Source organism: Centroberyx affinis, unplaced genomic scaffold, assembly GCF_046629955.1.
Source record: "Centroberyx affinis isolate AG114_WGS23_722 - 3 ecotype Tasmania unplaced genomic scaffold, CSIRO-AGI_Caff_v1 ptg004190l_1, whole genome shotgun sequence".
Classification (NCBI taxonomy): Eukaryota; Metazoa; Chordata; class Actinopteri; order Beryciformes; family Berycidae; genus Centroberyx; species Centroberyx affinis.
This window is the reverse complement of record NW_027281942.1, coordinates 240001-253680: the sequence shown is the minus strand read 5'-3', so window position 1 is coordinate 253680 and position 13680 is coordinate 240001. Positions and strand designations below refer to the sequence as shown.

The following is a 13680-nucleotide window of genomic DNA, read 5'->3' as shown; positions in this document are numbered from 1 at the left end:
GCCCCTTCTCTGAATGGATAGCAATATCCTCATGCAAAAAAAGCTAGTAAGGACAGTGTGTTGCACTATTTCAGCATGCAATATCGAGCTATAACACAACGCCATCTAGGGGTTTCTGGCTCGGAGCAGCTCACAGAGCCGACCGACAAGATCCCGCATGCAGTATTGGGCCGGGGCCGGGATACGAAGGCTGCCTCCACAACGCATCACCTGTGGGGCTCTCTAGCACTATTCCAGCCCCTGTGGTCTAGCTCCAATAGGACTCTGTACAGTAGTTGTAATCTTGCATGCACCCCATAGAAAATGAGTGTGTGTGTGTTTGTTCGTGTGTGTGTTTGTCAGAAACTGTGTGAGAGACGGGAGTGAGAGGATCCTTTGGGTTCAGGGTTATGCGCTAAAAAGTCTGAGAAGTGTTTTATCACATGCTTTCGAGACAAAACTATCAGTCTGGCATGGACATGTATGCCCAGAAGGACTCATGTACTAATATACAATATTCATACATCCCTAAGGGCCAGTGTTTGTTCCTGACAGCATCATCACACCTGGTCAGGTCATTCAGTAAGGAGAAAACCACTGTCCCGCTTGCCTTAAATGTACTATGGTAATGATAATATCACATCGTGCTGCCACCTTGTGTTCATGTCTTGGATCTGTTTTTGGGAATTTAAGCAGTGGCTCCAAAAGTTGAGCCATCATTTGTTTTTTTAGGGATGCACCAATACGTTTTTCTAGGCCGATATCCAATATTTTCCCACCCATACTGGCCGATACCGATGTGCATTTTTTTTTAAGAATCTCAGTACAAATGCAGGTGTAAAACAGATTGAGCTTTTCAAACATGCCTATCTCAAGATAATTACGTGGATTTTAAACAATGTTAGTTTTATTCTGTCGCTAATTTGACAGTTTTATTAAGTGACACACTCCTAGAAAAAAAGGGTCACAAAAATGCCAATTCCACAATCGGCAAAATATCAGCAATAAAAATAATATTGAACTGATGCCGATATTGCTTTTTACAGCTGATATCGACCCAGTCTGATGATATATCGGTGCATCCCTATCTTTTTTTTTGCTTCGTGACACATGGAGCCAGTTATATTTTTTTTACGACCGAATTATCAAAAAAGCTTCTCTGATGAAATTTCAGTTTGTGGTCAAGAGAGCCCAAGAGGCACTAATAAAACCCCACCGGTGTGTATTTGGGTGACACCAGCTAACAAGGCCTAATCCGGTGCCACTCTCAAGTCCAGCGCCTCCACCTCCACCTCCACGCTCCTCCAGCAGCTGTCAGACTTGATTTCCTTCGTCTCCCGCCTCCCGGTCGAGGAGCTCCGCCTTTCCTCTTCGGCCCCCGAAGGCCGGGAGACTCTCCTCCGGGGCCGAAACGGAGGCTCGCGAGGTTCATACATTCAGTCACTGATTTTGATACATTCATCACTTTCACTGGATGGGAGGCGATTACATCAGTGAGAGGGACCTAGTGTGTCATACTTAATGTGCGTACGTTATCCGTGTGTGTGTGTGTGTGTGTGTGTGTGTGTGTGTGAGAAAGTGCATCTATTCTTATGATAAATGTGTGGAACAGGCTGAAAGACAGCCAGTGAGGTGTGTCAGTAAATGTATTTGTATATCGGAGTCTGTTACAGTGTGAGAAAGTGCATGTAAAGGATTCAGGGTAACTGTGATGAGGATGATGTGTGTGTGTGTGTTTGAGTGTGTGTGTGTGTGTGTGTGTGTGTGGTGTCGGTTTTCCTTGTAGAGTATATGGGAAGATAGGGCTGCATTTCTCAGATGTGTCATTGCCTTGGACGCCCCTGTAAGAGCTCTGATGTCGCAACATTGAAGGTAACAGTCCTGACCAGAACCTGCTGTCATTAATGGAACCACAATTGGTCAACGACATTGTCCATAAATGTGTCATTGATGATTTGTAACTCATTTTCCAGCTCATCCTGGAATTGAAATAGTGAAAACAAGTGTATTTCAGTCTTAGAACAATTGGTTTTATGCAGTTTGCATATGTATGTGTATGTGTATGTGTGTGTGTGTGTGCATACCAGTGTCTCCCCATTCACACAGAAACATCCAATTGAAATTCTAAATTTTCTGACGTCTTTCCATGCTACCAAAAAAAAAAAATCCGGGGGAAACACTGGTGTGCATCGTCAATAAAAACAAACTGTCGCGTGTGTGTGTGTGTGTGTGTGTTTTATGCGAAGGTGTTAGTCTGTGCGTATTATAGTTTATAACACTGCAGCCCCAGAGTAGAAATGACACAGTTTAGAGGTCCAGAGAGGGGAAGGGACTCTAGGAGGAGGCGTAGGGGTTTTTGAGCAGCTGTCTCTGGGTGTGAGGTGCAGGTTGGAAAATCCAGTAACCAAGGCCATTAACTGAAGAGATTAAAGCACACGTGTGGCTCGATGAACAAAGTGTACGGTGAAAACAAGGGAGAGAAAGTGTACAGTTCTTCAAACCGTTTTTTTTTTCCCCCCCCCGATTCTCCACCCTTCTTCCTCCGTCGATGTCCGTGACAGAAAGGCGGGGAGTCGGAGGGAAGCCTGTGTGTTTGTGTGATGGAAAGCCAGTCGCAACCAGATGTAAAAAAAAAATGGCGGAGTTCTCCACAAAGGTTAGGTGCCTTTTTTTCGGCGTCTTGTTTTGTGTTTCTGAGTCTCTCTCCTCGGTGAAAACGGTGGATTTCCGGTTGGTTCTCTCTCCAGCGTTGCTCCTGGGGTTCCAGCTGTGCTCAGGTTCACTCCAGACCGAAGGTGCTCGTTTCCTCCACAGCGGTGACCAGCTTCTCGTACAGCATGGAGAAGGAGGGGTATGGAGGGAGGTCCAGACGGTTAAAGCAAGTGTGAGCCCTGCGGGGACACACACACACACACACACACACACACGCACGCACACGCACGCACGCACACACATTTGAATGATTTATTTATGCCCACATAAATACAAGCATACAAAGGACATAAACATTATGAATGCAGTCAGATATTAGGAGTCAGTCAGTTGCATAATGCCTAAATGGCAACCACATTATTGCATACACACAGGATGATAATAATGGTAGGTGGAAAGATAACAGACAGTATCCACTTCATGGGTATAAAAAGCAACGCCTTCTCCAAATTGAGCGGCTACCAATGATAGCAGATGCTGAACAATACCTCGCTAACTGCACACACACACACACGCACACACACACACACACACACACATGCACAAATACACAAGCCAAGAGAATATTATCAGATGAATATATACCAATATGACTTATCTGTGAAAAGCCAGTGCTCAGCAATATTACTACTACTACTAGTACTAGTACTATTACTACTACTACTACTACAACTTGTACTAATAATACATCAGTTAACTAAAAGAAAAGTTTGCAAAGTGCTTCACAAAAGGCATAAAAATGAGGAAAAGTGAAACAAAAAAGTAGATAAAAATTGGGGAAATACATTCAAAAGAAAAATTGTAAAAAAAAAAAATCCAAGTCTATAAAAGTGTGTTTTTAAAAATGATAGAAGATGAAATAAGAAAAAGAAAGAAAATAACTGAATTAGCTAGCCTAAGTTCCTCAAGGCTACAGTCCACAGGCCTCGATCACAAAAGTGAAACCACCTTGAGTCAAAACTGTGTCAGTCAGAAAGACCCTGCTCACACACTGTGTCTGTATCAGGCTCACGGCTCATTCACTGTGGGTTAGTCAACCTGTCAGACAGAACAGGGATCCTACCTGGGTAAGGAGGTGATTTTTCCCCACTTCTCCACACAGAACCTGCGGGGGCCGTTGCTGCCCCGCAGGGAGGCAAAACCCTCATAGGGAATACTGGAGGTTCCTGTTACAAACTGGAGAGAGGGAGGGAAACACAGCCATCAAAACTCAGGTTCCTGTCCTTGTTATAAAAAAGTACACTGTTAGTATACTTCTTTAAAACTAAAAATAAGACTACAAAAGGTATGCTTAGGCTTGTACTTGTCACTTTTAATGCTACTAGAAGTATACTTTAATAAACTTAAAAGTGGTCCAATTAAGTCACAAGAAGATCATCAACATGCGTGACTGAATCATATTCCTAAACCTAACAGTCAGTTTTGTTTTACAGATTCAAATCAGTATCACCAGGATGCAGCATAATCTGTCTCACAGTGATCCGGTTAACTTTCTAATCCTGCTTTCTGTAATGGGGAAAAAAACACAGTCTAGTTAATAGGAGTGTCAGTGTTGTCAGGGTGCAGTGCGGCCGGCGGCCACACGGCGGCAGACTGGACTCATGCGGTGCCGTCGTACCTGCAGCAGCCTCAGCCTCTGCTCGTTGTTGAACCTCTCCACCGCCGCCCAGAACCAGCGAATCACTATGTGGTTGTCATGGTAACCTGGGAGGGAGAGAGAGGTGACGGCGCATGAGTCAGACGAATAACGGCCAGGGCCTCCGTCCCCTTCCTTCCCTCAGTCAGTCCCCTCTCCTCCGCTCCTCATCCCACTCTCCCCCCACCACAGCGGGTTTTTTTTGTTTTTTTTGTTTTTTTTGAATGAGCCCTGCTGTCTAATGTTTAATGGCAAAGGCCGCTGCGTCTCAGTCGATTCCTCGATTAAAAGATCCTCACAGTGAGTCATGGCCGATTGTCTATTTCTGTTCACTCGTCTGCCCACAGCTGGCAGCGCTTCAGCTGTATTGACCAGACTCTTAAAAAGGCTTTTAACTTGATCTCTTATAAACAGCATGGACACTGACGCTTACATCCTTGTGCTGTACACTTCCTATTTTGTATTAAAATCATTAAGGAGCAATAATTTGCTAATTAATTTGCTATTAAAGTTTTAAATCCTAATTATATATTGCATTTAAATCTAATAAGGTTGGTAAATGGGTATTGAAAGTACACATCAAATTGAAGAAACACTATTTATTGTATAGTTAATACAACTAGCAACTAGCAGCGAGATTGACCTACAGCAATGGTTCTCAACTCGGGGGTCGGGACCTGCCAGGGGGTCTCAAGATGATATTTCTACTGTACAAATTTATTATCGTGTGTATATCGTTCTGATTTTGCTGTAACATACTAAATAGTTTTTAGTTTCTTAGCCTAATAATCTAATCTAATAATCAAATGAAGCTATCTGAAAAGGGAAAATCATTCTTTGGTTGAACTGTTCATCACCCTGCATATGGTGCCTGTGTGTAAATGTGTGAAACTGTGAATGTGAAGCATAGCGTTGCTGAAAAATAACATGTGTGCTCCGTTGACTTTCCCTGGATAAATACATGTTTAAAAAAACAACAAAAATCTGTTTTCTTGCCTGCCTCTCAGTGAGCCACAAATACAAATATTTGATCTAATCTTCTTTCTCGCCTCTTATGACCCCTCCAGCTTGCCGTACCTCCTCTGTACTCTGTGTTGTTCCTCCAGTCTGCCAGGTCGATCTCCGCAGTGCCTGCAATCACCAGCTCCAGCTCCCTGGCATCAAACACTGACACCAGCCGCACATCCACCACCTGACACACACACACACACACACACACACACAAACGGATGAACACATGGATGAACATATGGTGCCGTCTATTCAATGTATCATAATCCGCCCACTGACATCAATAAGTTAGAGAAATTTCAGCACAAAGAGACAATACAGCTACTTCCTCGTGGCAGAGATACACACAGAGAAGTGGAAAAACAAAGATGGCCGTGGGGTAAACACTCTTTGGGTGCGATCACACCTGCAGTTGGTTTTCTTTGGTCTGAACCAGAGTGGAAACGTTTCCTTGCATTGCGTTTGCGTAATTTCCAATTTAGGTTCACACTAATCTCTGCTGTCGACAAACTACAAAAGTGTTATAATTATTATATATTATTTTTACACTCTCATTACTGTCGTCAATTAAAGAAAAATCTTTACATGCCACATACTTTTTTCACACTTATTCACTTTTTTTTTGTTTACAGTTGTGGATAGAGTGGTGCAGTTCTAAGTATTGTGAAAGAAAAAAGAAGAAAAGAAAAAGAAAACATACACACACTAGTATCGACATACACAAATACATACATATACACAAATATACTGTATAAAAAATTGTGCACCCCTAATGTAGGGAAGCCCACCTTGCACTTGCAATTTCAGTCACAAAGAAAAAAAAAAACAACCAAGAAAAACAGTCAAGTAAACAAAGAAATAATACAAATTTAATTCCACTGCCATACTTTTAAGTTGAGAAACACCGCAATTTAGCCCATTTTGTTTCGAACAAATCAATATTTCCTCAAATTTTATATATTAGTCTCTCCATGCTTTGCATTTTCTCCACCAGTTCTCTCCACTTATCCAGACCAGCGCTTCCTTTTTACGTCCAAAAGTGTTATAATTAAAAACTTTGTAATCATAAGGGCATGAAGTAATGTCTGACCTTTAATGGACCAGTACTGGCTCGATTCGACCCTCGCCCCTCCTGCCTCCCTACCTTTTCACAACAGAGATGAGCAAGCCGGCTCATTAGAGCAGAGATCGAACAGAGACGTCTACTGAGGAGCTAATACATCACCGTGCAATTCACTGTAATAATAATTCTGCTTTGTCATTTGCTTTTTCGGCTGGAGCGCGAGGCTTTTTAGCCTTCGTAGCTGAAATGTCTCGGGACGCCGGTTGCTCGCTCACAGCACTGTCCTCCATCACTGAGTCGTTGAAAATGTCAGTAGGAGGGTGGGGTGTCTCTCTGTGTGTGTGTGTGTGTGTGTGTGTGTGTGTGTGTGGGGAGGGGGTCATTGGAAGTATCTTGAAATGCCAATGGGTGGGGAGTTTCTTTTGTTGCTATAAAGAATAGGCTACCGGTCAGAAAGGGAGTTTTGAAAGGCAGAAATCTCAGCACTTGATGGCGTAATCATTGAGTCACTGGTATTGATCAACAACCCTATCAACCCGCTACAGATATATATAATGGTTATTTTATACTATGAGGCAGTAAAATCTTACTCATAGCCCGGTTAAGCCATAGCATGGCTCATATCTATAAGCAGTGATGTTGTGTGTTGTACCTCGTAGAAGCCTCGGACCAGGCTCTCCGTCTGCTGGGCCACGCCTCTCTCGATACGCCACTTCACCATACGCTCAATGTACTCCTTCTTGTTCTTCTCTGAAACCGGGATCCCCGCCCCGCCCGGCTTCAGCTCTCTCTCCGTTATCTGCAGAATCACAGGAAGGCAGTGATGGAAAGTACTGTCACTTTGCTGATATTTTACTAAACTTTAACTAGAAGTACTGGTGTTAAAATCTACTGAAGTAAAAAGTGTCTCATTTAAAATGCACTCAGAGTAAAAGTTACTGAGTTAGTTTTCAGAAAAGAGAACATTAGCTGTGATCTTTCCCATGCAATTCTAAAAGGATTAGAGTACAGAGTTCAAACTACATTCCTTTAATTGGAAAATTTGGAAATTACAAAATAAAGTGTCAGATAACTCTGCTATTCTTTGCTGACTGACTGTTCACTGTGAATGGTTTCATAATTTGTCAGTTTATGATGGTTCAGTTTCTGATACCTATGGAGAACCTAGAAAATTTCTAGTCTGTAATGGATGTGCAGTGAAGTACAATACTTCAGTAAAAACATTCTTAAGTAAAAGTAAAATGACTGACTTTACTCAAAATACTCAAAAAAGTACAAACGCACAAAAAAGCTACTCAATTACAGTAACATGAGTAATTAGTTACTTCCACCCATGGCAGTGACACAAATGTTTTTAATTTTCAACCAAGTATTTGTCTTCACCAGGCTTTAGTCACAACGTTGGGAGAAAAGTGGAATTTAACAGCTGAAAAAAACAATCAGTTAATAAATCACACATGTCCTGACTGTTGTTGTTGTCTTGTGTCTTGTAAGCCCATATGGGCTGGGCACCATAAATGGTGCAGGACACTCAAATAAACATATCAATCAATCAATCAATCAATCAATCAATCAATGTACCTGTCCAAACACCTCCTCATTGACAGTGAAGGTGAGGTCCAGCATGTCTTCGATGTCATTGTCCTTCATCCACTGCAGGCTCTGGTGGAACTCCTCGTCCAGGAACTCCAGGTCACTCAGGTCACATGGGCTGCATGGGGGCAAAGGTCATAGAAACGTCACAGAGAGTTCAGTGTGGAGTTAATGGCTCAAAAAATTGGGGAGGACTCTAACATAACGTGACTCTCAATTGGGAAGACAACACACAAAATCACGTTATATGCTGACGATATACTTTTGTTTTTAACCAATCCCGATACCTCACAAAGGATTACTGAACCTGATTGATAACTTTAATAGTTTTTCCGGTTACAAAATTAATAACCATAATAACATTGATAATCCACCCTTTCAGGTCAAACCAGACAGACAGCAACCTTAATAATGTGTATAAGCTCAAGTACCTACCCCTATTGCAAAAAATTTAAAAAGACTTGTCGAGATGGATTACCCTCCCTTTAGGTCTTATGGGCAGAGTAAATGTTATGGAAGATTATGAGATGAACTGAGGTTTGAAGGTCCATTCCAGTCTGAACTTTCCCTCAGATGTGATCATGTTGTTCGCAAACTGCAAATGAACTGTAAAGCTAGCTTAAGTTCAAGTTAAATAACACACAGCATGATGCATGGCATGACAATATTGAGCAAAATAATGGGAGGAGGGAAACCACTTGTACTGCAGAAAGTAGGGAAATTTATTCAAGCTTAACATTGCAAAAAAAATGTTAGAAAACTGTGGAACATTTGCTTGCTGCCTGAGGAAGAGTACTGACTTGAAATGCACTACCAAGTGTGCATAAGCCAGTGATAAGTGTTCTACAGCTTTCTAACTTGTTTTTTTTTTGCCGATGTTAAGCTTCAATAAATTTTCCTATTTTCTGCATTACAACTGGTTTCCCTCCTCCCATTATTTTACTTAATATTTTGGCGAATTTGGGCCTCTTTACCTTTTGGCTGAGGTCCACTCTATAAGAAATAAATAAAAGGTAGAACACAAAATACACTAACAGCATGCCATTTATAAACAAGCTTAATGTATGTTCTGTAACTGCACACTTTGAATATCCAGGTCTTAAAGGGTGACAGTACTCCCAGTTTCAGGCCCTCTCTGCCTACCCTACTAGTTTGAAAAATGCAATGAAATGGGCGTGGAGAGCAGCGGCGGAGAGGGAGGGTGGGATGGGGGAGTGGGAGCACGGCTATCAAATCAATCTGATTACGTAGAGCCAAACTAAAGTAAGACATGGTAAAACTTCCAATGACGTTCACCTACTTTTGAGAAAAAAGAGAATTGGCGATGTAGCGCATAAAACATCGGCAGTTCAGCATATGCACTTATATGTGGAGATAATATTATTGTCTTCTGTCTCAAACAACATCTACATATTAGTTAAAGACCCCATGAAGTGGCATGGAGAGAGTCAAACCCACTCAGATCCCACTCAAATCAACATGTTTTGTTATTTTGGCCTGTTTTGGTGAATAGGTGCACCAAGTCCAGCAACATCGGCAAAAGGTAAAAAGAAATGTCATTTCATGGAGTCTTTAACATCTCAAAAACGTTTAATGTTTCTGACCCCTTTAACAACCCCTATTCTAATCATTGCAAAACACCGGTGCTTAGATGCATTTAGACACTTGGCAGGGTTTTAGGTCGTCTGGACAAAGCTATTAATATGGGGCCGCCCCCGCTGATAGGAAACCCAGCCAGCTGCTGGCTGAGAGGCCCTGACTGAAACACTCTTATTCTCAGCAAGGCCTTTTAGAGTGAGCGACAGGGATCTGATTGGAAACACTGGAGCCCAGCAGGCTGTTTGGAAAGGAGAGAGAGAAGCAGGCTGAGGCACTTACATGCGCAGAAGCCCCTTGTAGAACGGACGGGTGAAGAAGGCGTCCAGCAGGTACTGATGGACAAGAGCCAGCCCCAGGATCCGCCCACTGAAGCGAAACCTATAGAAACCACACAGCAAACACAGGTGAATAAGGGCATCTGCACAGTACTTGACAAAAAATAGGATCAACTGCTACGGTCTTAGACTCAGTCCTTACGGTACTTAATCAGCAGGTGCGTTAAGTCCCAAAATAGAAACTGATGAGATAAGGTATAGGAGAGTGCAAATCTCTTGAATAGTACTTGCAAATAATTCTTCAGATAAAGTGTTTGATGTAATTTGTATCAGATGGGTGCTGGCTGCGGTTTACTGCGTCAGGACAATTTAGATACTGTAAGGTTTAAGTTGATCACTGAAATCTGTGGTTGCATAAACGTTGTGGAAGTCACTGGCTCTTTCTCAATATGCATTCTTGTGTCCTCCATGACGTGTTTATTGTAACATATAACAGCTGAAGTACACATCCCTGAAGTTTACCTACCAACTGAGGAAGCATCGGAGGGTAACTTTACGGACGAAAACGAATGAGAAGCCCCGAGATTCACTTCATCGTGCCCAAACAGCACTGGAGTCTGCAGTACAGAAGCCGGTTGAATCAGCTGGGAAAATGAGCAGCTGTGCGTCTTAACTGATTGTGTAATGTCAAGCCCATCTCAAGCTGTGCAGATGCTTCTCTGTGCTCGCTTTCTTGAGAAATTTGTTCTCTAAAGATAGAAACACAAGTATCGACTTGGCATTCTTCGATTTGATATTCCCCTCTAGTTTTGTCTTGTGTGACAAACAAACCCCATCCATCTGGAGCTCTAGGCAAGTTCCACCGAATGCACAGAAATGTTGAGAACTATGTGACTGGTATGGTGCGAAATCTGTAATCTTTCCTCATCCAGCCTATAATATTGTCATTTTGCTAATTGTTTCTCCATCCATCTATCTATCCATCCATCCATCCAATCAGTGTCAAATCCATTGAGGAGCAAGATTGACTGGTGAGCCATAGATCGCTGAGCCAAATTTCCACACTGCACCCCGCAAATTACACTTCTATTTTGGGATCAGCACATAGCAGTCGGAGCAGAGCCGACAAAAAACAGATTTTGTGGAAACATCCTCGCAGTCAGCACAGCAGAGGAAACTGAGCTTTAAGAAACATAAAGACACATAGATAGATAGATAGATAGGTAGATAGATAGATAGATAGATAGATAGATAGATAGATAGATAGATAGATGTAATCTCACCACTCATGGTGGTTGTCTACAAAGGCAGACATGGGGCTGATCTGGACGGTGTACGTATCGTTGGCTGAATACTCAAACAGGCCGTAGTACGGGTTGAACAGCTCTCTGGACACCAGGAAGAAAAACTCTCTGGACGGCCCGCTGTAGTCCAGCCTGCAACACACAGATTAGACATGTAATATACATATAAATATCTGGGTGGGAAAGCGAATTACACTCTCCTGTCCCTCAACAACTCCTGTATCATCAAGTGAGGCACTTAAAGGTACTATGTGTAGCATTCTTAAACATCAATATATCATTAAAAACGAATCCGGCTGACATCTTTTTCTTTTAATATTCTTTTTTTTTCAGCAATTGGATTCAGTTGGATTATTTTTAGTGTGCGGTGAACATACCATTTATGGACATTTGCTTACTCCTGCAGTCACCAGCATCTTAAAAGGAACACACAGCTGTGCACAGGACCCATACACAGTTTTGATAAACATATCATTGTCAAATTAACTGTGATACCTTGGTATCATTACCATAAACAAATCAGTGGTGGAGATGATTGGTAGCCTCTGTCTCAGAAATCTCTCTTTGTGCTGTAAAGCAATCCAGTAGATTTCCTGCAAAATCCGACCCAGCAGCACACACTATAAAACGCAGTGTAGATGCCAGTACAGGCTGCCAATCTTCTCTGCAAGGGGCTTGTTTGCTTATAGTACTTACACTAATGCCTCAAAATTTATTGATGTTAAAATGCAACCGTGTAGCACCTTTAACCCCCAGCTGCTCTAGGGCAGTGGTTCTCAACATGGGGTCCGAGGACCACCAGGGGTCCTTTAGTGAGTTCCAGGGGGTCCCCAGCAAATTGATGAATTGTTAAACTTCATCATTATTTCATTTACGTTAACACAATTAGAGAATGTAGAAGAATGACTATATTGATCATAGTTTCACTGTTATCTCTCTGCCTACAATACAGATAGCCTTGGAATTCAAAATCATGTCTGACAATAAAACTATTCTCAGATTTGGGTCCGAGAGACAAAATCTTATCAAATGGGGGTCCGTGGCCCAAATGTGGACTAAATTAGGAGTCCTTGATATGAAAAAGGTTGAGAATCACTCCTCTAGTGTAGCTGCTCAGTATTCAACAGACAAGACTGACTGTACTGGGCAGCTCCCAGGTGTGACTGTGTGTAACTGTATGAATCTGAAGCAGGGCGTCGCTTCAGAAGAGCCTGCATGCTCAGCAAACCTCACCTGGATAAATTACAGTCAGAAAATACACACATTTCACACTTCTACTGTCTTCTACAGCACAGTAAGAGAATGAAGTGTGTCTCTCACCCCTCCTCTCCTACGAAGCTGACGTAGAGTTTACTCCTCTGCAGGTCTTTACGGGAGTAACACATGATCTGGTTAAAGGCGTCTTCCAGAAGGTGGTCCCTACGTATGATCAGCCTGGGAGAAGCACACACACACACACACACACACACACACACACACACACACACACACACACACACACACACACACACACACAAACACAGTAAATAGTATTAGGTAGTAGGTCAAATAGTATTAGATCTTATATCTCTATCAAAGACAGTATTTCCACTCTACAACCACTTTTTCAGAAAATCTCTGAAAATCTTAATATATTAGTGCATATGGCGATTATTTTTTACATTAACAGATAATTGTTCCCTCCAGTGGTACAAATCTCCCCTTGGTATTTTGACATAATTATATGCTTTCATTACAGTATGATGCCATAGATGTAGTTACTACTCCTGGGGCACGTTCAATCTGAAAACGGTGTGCACCCTTTTGCTACGGTTTCCGGGTTGAACGTCATGTTTCCTCGAAACAGTGTGAAACGGTGTGCAACGGGCTTTGAGGTACGTTGTCTCTCGTCTGGTGGGTGTGTCAGAGGTGTTACCCAATCAGCAGCGACGTGTATATAAACCCCGCCGTATTAAAAAGGCAGTGCGCACAGACATATTTGACATATAAGACATATTTGTATCTTTTGCTATTGTATGTACCATTGTGGAGTGACACTTTCATAAACTTTTCTACTCCACTCTACTCCTCTAAATATATAATGGTAAATATTACAATATCATATCACAACAACAGTGATCAGCAATAATGATAGGCCAAATACTCATAATAAAATAATTAGCTCATATAGATCGTAACACAGTCTCGAAGGTAAGAAGTGGATTATCCTTCACCTGAAATGTTTGCCTTGTCATCCTGAAATGCAAATGAGGCGAATGTTGGATCACTATAATTAGGAACCACAGTTTCCACAAACCCCTTCACTCCATTAGGATGTTCTCTGCTATTCTGGATGGCAAGGGCAGTGACTGTAACATCGAGTGTATTTTGTAATGTGAAACACGTATTTAAACCGATTTCATCAGGCTCCGAAAATTCTTCCAAAAGAACGCAAAGAATGGCCTTCTCAGCTGCCGTAGTTGCAACACTTGCATAACACAACAGGGTGTTCAACGCACCACCGTTTCC

General features: G+C 42.1%; 1 protein-coding gene across 1 annotated transcript in view; it reads right to left on the bottom strand.

Annotated features, from left to right (window-relative positions):
• Nucleotides 1–2758: 2758 nt before the first annotated feature.
• Nucleotides 2759–13680, bottom strand: part of hecw2a (HECT, C2 and WW domain containing E3 ubiquitin protein ligase 2a) — a 29401-nt gene continuing 18479 nt past the window's right edge. Inside the window, exons 21-29 of the mRNA XM_071542824.1 lie at nt 12493–12606; nt 11152–11304; nt 9873–9971; nt 7983–8112; nt 7054–7200; nt 5405–5519; nt 4310–4395; nt 3755–3867; nt 2759–2870 (exon numbers count right to left, since the gene is read on the bottom strand). Coding sequence (XP_071398925.1) covers nt 2759–2870; nt 3755–3867; nt 4310–4395; nt 5405–5519; nt 7054–7200; nt 7983–8112; nt 9873–9971; nt 11152–11304; nt 12493–12606 — 1069 coding nt within the window. The remainder of the gene's footprint in view (nt 2871–3754; nt 3868–4309; nt 4396–5404; nt 5520–7053; nt 7201–7982; nt 8113–9872; nt 9972–11151; nt 11305–12492; nt 12607–13680) is intronic.